This window comes from Myotis lucifugus, unplaced genomic scaffold (genome assembly GCF_000147115.1).
Source record: "Myotis lucifugus unplaced genomic scaffold, Myoluc2.0 scaffold_541, whole genome shotgun sequence".
NCBI lineage: Eukaryota > Metazoa > Chordata > Mammalia > Chiroptera > Vespertilionidae > Myotis > Myotis lucifugus.
Window position 1 is genome coordinate 149,918 of NW_005871589.1, and position 3,606 is coordinate 153,523.

The window sequence follows — 3,606 nt, forward strand, 5'->3', positions numbered from 1 at the left end:
GAATCGTGGGGGCTGCTGCGGGTTTCGGTAGTTATGAAGTCGCGGAATCCTATAATCGCCGGGGGGGGGGGGGGGGGCAGGAGGGGACAGGCCGTCTGGGCAGGCCCTGCTCAGAGCCCGGAGCCCACGTGAACGCCAAGGGCCGCGTACACCAGACCAGATCCACCTTGCCCGGCCTGTTTCCTGGGCCGCAGCCCTGCTGTGTCATCCTGGGGTCCCTGTTTGGGGTCTTTCACTTTGAGAGTGGGGTTCCTGTCAGTGGACAGCACTCACTTCCTGGGCTCAGAGCAGAAGGGTCAGCCTCGTGCTTGGCTGTGTTTGGGGCGCCAGGCAGTGCCAACGAGGCCTCTGGGGTCCTGAGGGTGGGGAGCCAGGCACCTCTGGCCCCTTAGGCTTCAAGGCAGCACTGACCAGCCAAGGAGCCCAGTAGGGAGGGTACCAGACATTCCAGGAGGACCCCTGCCCCCAAGCCCCCCACCTTCAGCAGGGAGCATCCTTCCGTTCTGACCCACAGCGAGGACCAGCGCGAGCCCGCTGCTGAGGAAGCAGAGCCCAGAGCCCAGAGAACCTACAGGTCTCACCTGAGGTCACAGCACCTCAGGCAGATCTGAGAAGCAGGAGACCTGAGGGCCCCTGCAGCTGTCGGTGCTCAGCCACGCCTCAGTCACAGTGGCAGTGCCAGCCTGGAGCTGCCCAGGGGCAGAGGCTGGTCTCCCTGAATCCTCTTTGGTGGGTGGCATAGAGGGGTTGGCGCCAGACAGACTTTTCCTCAGGACCCCTGCTGGGGGCTCACCCACCTCCCCACTGCTGGGGGCTCGCCCACCTCCCCTCCCCACTGCTGGGGGCTCGCCCACCCCCCTCCCCACTGCTGGGGGCTCGCCCACCCACCTTCCCACTGCTGGGGGCTCGCCCACCCCCCTCCCCACTGCTGGGGGCTCGCCCACCCCCCTCCCCACTGCTGGGGGCTCGCCCACCCACCTCCCCACTGCTAGGTGCTTGCCCACCTCCCCTCCCCACTGCTGGGGGCTCACCCACTCCCCACTGCTGGGGACTCACCCCCCTCCCCACTGCTGGGGGCTCATCCACCCCCCACTGCTGGGGGCTCACCCACCTCCCCACTGCTGGGGGCTCACCCACCCCCCACTGCTGGGGGCTCATCTACCCCCCACTGCTGCCAGAGTCACCCCTTGGCCAGGACGTAAGGAAGGCTCAGGGTCAGGGGATCCCTCTGCAGGGTCCTGAATGGGTGTCCTGGGAGCCCAGCGTAAGACTGTCACAGCCGCTGCAGCAGCGCCAACCCTCATCAGGCCCCACTCTGTGCCCAGTCTGAGCACTGTGCATGCATTAACTAATTTAATTCCTAGGATCTGTCACTGTCTCCATTTTTCATGTGGGAAGGTTGGCACACAGAGAGGTTAAGGGACTTGCCCAAGGACACACAGCAAGTAAGTGTCAGAAGCCGATCAGATACCCAGCTGCAGAGGCCACACAGTTAACCGTTGTGCTGTGCTGTGCTGCCTCAGAGACGGGACAGCTGCCTCTCAGACCCATATGGGGCTCAGGACTGGAACCCTGGGGTTTTGTGCCAGGTCCGGTGCTCTGTGTGACCCTTAGGCAAGTGCCTCACCTTCTCTGGGCCTCAGTTTTCCTGCCGAGGGCGTTAGCCTCCATCCCAGAGCCCCTTGGGATGCTGAGGTTTGGGGGTCTGTGAATGCAAACGTAGGGGGCAGAGGCTCAGATGCCCATGTCTTGGAGTCCAGTGCGGAGCCAAACTGGAGGAGCAGGGGCAGGACCTGGGCTGGACACTGGTGCCTCTTTGGCAAGGGCAGGGTCTAGGCCACCAAGGCCCTCTGGCTGCCATCTCACTTGGCTGCCAGGGAGATGCAGGCAGCCCTGAGACACAGGCCCAGGGTGAGGTGTTGGGGGGGGGGGGGGGGCGGCACACATCCTCTGGGCCTGACCCCACCACACAGGGATCAGCTCACAGAACCGCACCAAGCCCCCGGCAGGAGAGGTGCGGGCAGCACAGCAGCCCAGCAAAGCAGAAGGCAGAGGTCCCATGAGGAGTTTGAGTCCTTTCTGCAACATCCAGGAAATTAATCTTCCCCTGTGCCTCAGCCTCCCTATCTGAAAAAGCAGGCTCCAGATCCCTCTCACAGGGCCATGCAGACCCTCTCCGCACCCACAGGCTTGCCAGCTCTTAACAGGAGAGAGGGAGGCAGAAGCTGCCAGGCCAGACCAGCACTGTCCCTGGTGGGGGCCCACCTTCACGCCCCCTCCCCCCAACAGGCCTCTGCACTGCCAGGCTGTGAAGAGGATTCCAGAAGATAGAGAGGAGCCCCCATTCCCTATCAGCCCGGGAGGCGCCCGTGGCCTCCTTCGGCCCGGGTACCTGCCCACCTGCTTCCCAGGCAGGACCGTTACCAGGCCAGGAGGGCTCCCGCCCCCCAGCAGCCAAGGCAGTAAGAGCAGAGCCAGAGCTTCTTTTTAAATTTAATTTATTGGGGTACCATTAGTTAATAAGATCGATACATTCCAGGCATACAGCTTTGTAATATACTCTATGGTGTGCTCACCACCCGAAACCCAGTCTCCTCCTGTCACCCTGTATTTGACCCCCTTAACCAAGGACATTCTTAAAGAATTCCGCTAGGGCCCACCTGTGTGGCTCAGTGGTTGAGCATTAACCTATGAATCAGGAGGTCACGGTTCGATTCCCGGTCGGGGCACATGCCCGGGTTGCAGGCTCATTCCCCAGTGTGGGATGTGCAGGAGGCAGCCGATCAATGGTTCTCTCTCATCATTGATGTTTCTATCTCTCTCTCTCCCTCTCCCTTCCTCTCTGAAATCAATTAAAAATATCTATTAAAAAAAAAAAAAGAAGTAGTCTGCTGGGGTGGTGTCCAGCTGCGACTGATGGTCCTCTTTGCTGTCCCCCAGGCACCTCGGACCTGAACCCTTTCTCCGACCCCCGCCAGTTCGACCGCTCCTTCCCAGCGCTACAGACCCTCACGGACAGCCGCTTCCCGGACCCCAGGATGCATTACCCGGGAACCATGTCCGCGGCCTTCCCCTACAGCGCCACGCCCTCGGGCACGAGCATCAGCAGCCTCAGCGTGGCCAGCATGCCCGCCACCAGCCGCTTCCACCCCACCTACCTCCCGCCACCGTACCCTGGGGCCCCGCAGAACCAGAGCGGGCCCTTCCAGACCAACCCGTCCCCTTACCACCTCTACTACGGTGCGTCCTCTGGCTCCTACCAGTTCTCCATGGTGGCCGGCAGCAGCGGCGGGGGCGACCGCTCGCCCACCCGCATGCTGGCCTTCCTGAACCAGCAGCGTCTCCTCCGGGGGCGTGGGAAACTTCATTGAACCCAACCTTGGGCGGCCAAAACAACGGCGTGGAAGCCAAATGGACTCCCCCCACTCGCCCCTCCGCCTTGGGCACCCAGGGCCCAACGCAAAATGGTGGTGAACGCCTACTGACCTCCCGGGGCAAAATGCATGTTCCCTACTGGAGGGGGCCCCCAAACTTTCTCGGGAGGGGTTCGCCAATTTTTAGCTCGACTCGATAACGTCGCCGCCCCTCTCCTGCGGGGGGGGAGAA

The 3,606-nt window shown here is 62.4% G+C and overlaps 1 protein-coding gene across 1 annotated transcript in view; it reads left to right on the forward strand.

Moving 5' to 3' along the window:
• The window catches only part of RUNX3 (runt related transcription factor 3), a 32,755-nt gene that overhangs the window by 24,271 nt on the left and 4,878 nt on the right, over positions 1 to 3,606 (forward strand). Inside the window, 2 exon segments of the mRNA XM_023745427.1 lie at positions 2,941 to 3,365; positions 3,368 to 3,470. Coding sequence (XP_023601195.1) covers positions 2,941 to 3,365; positions 3,368 to 3,470 — 528 coding nt within the window.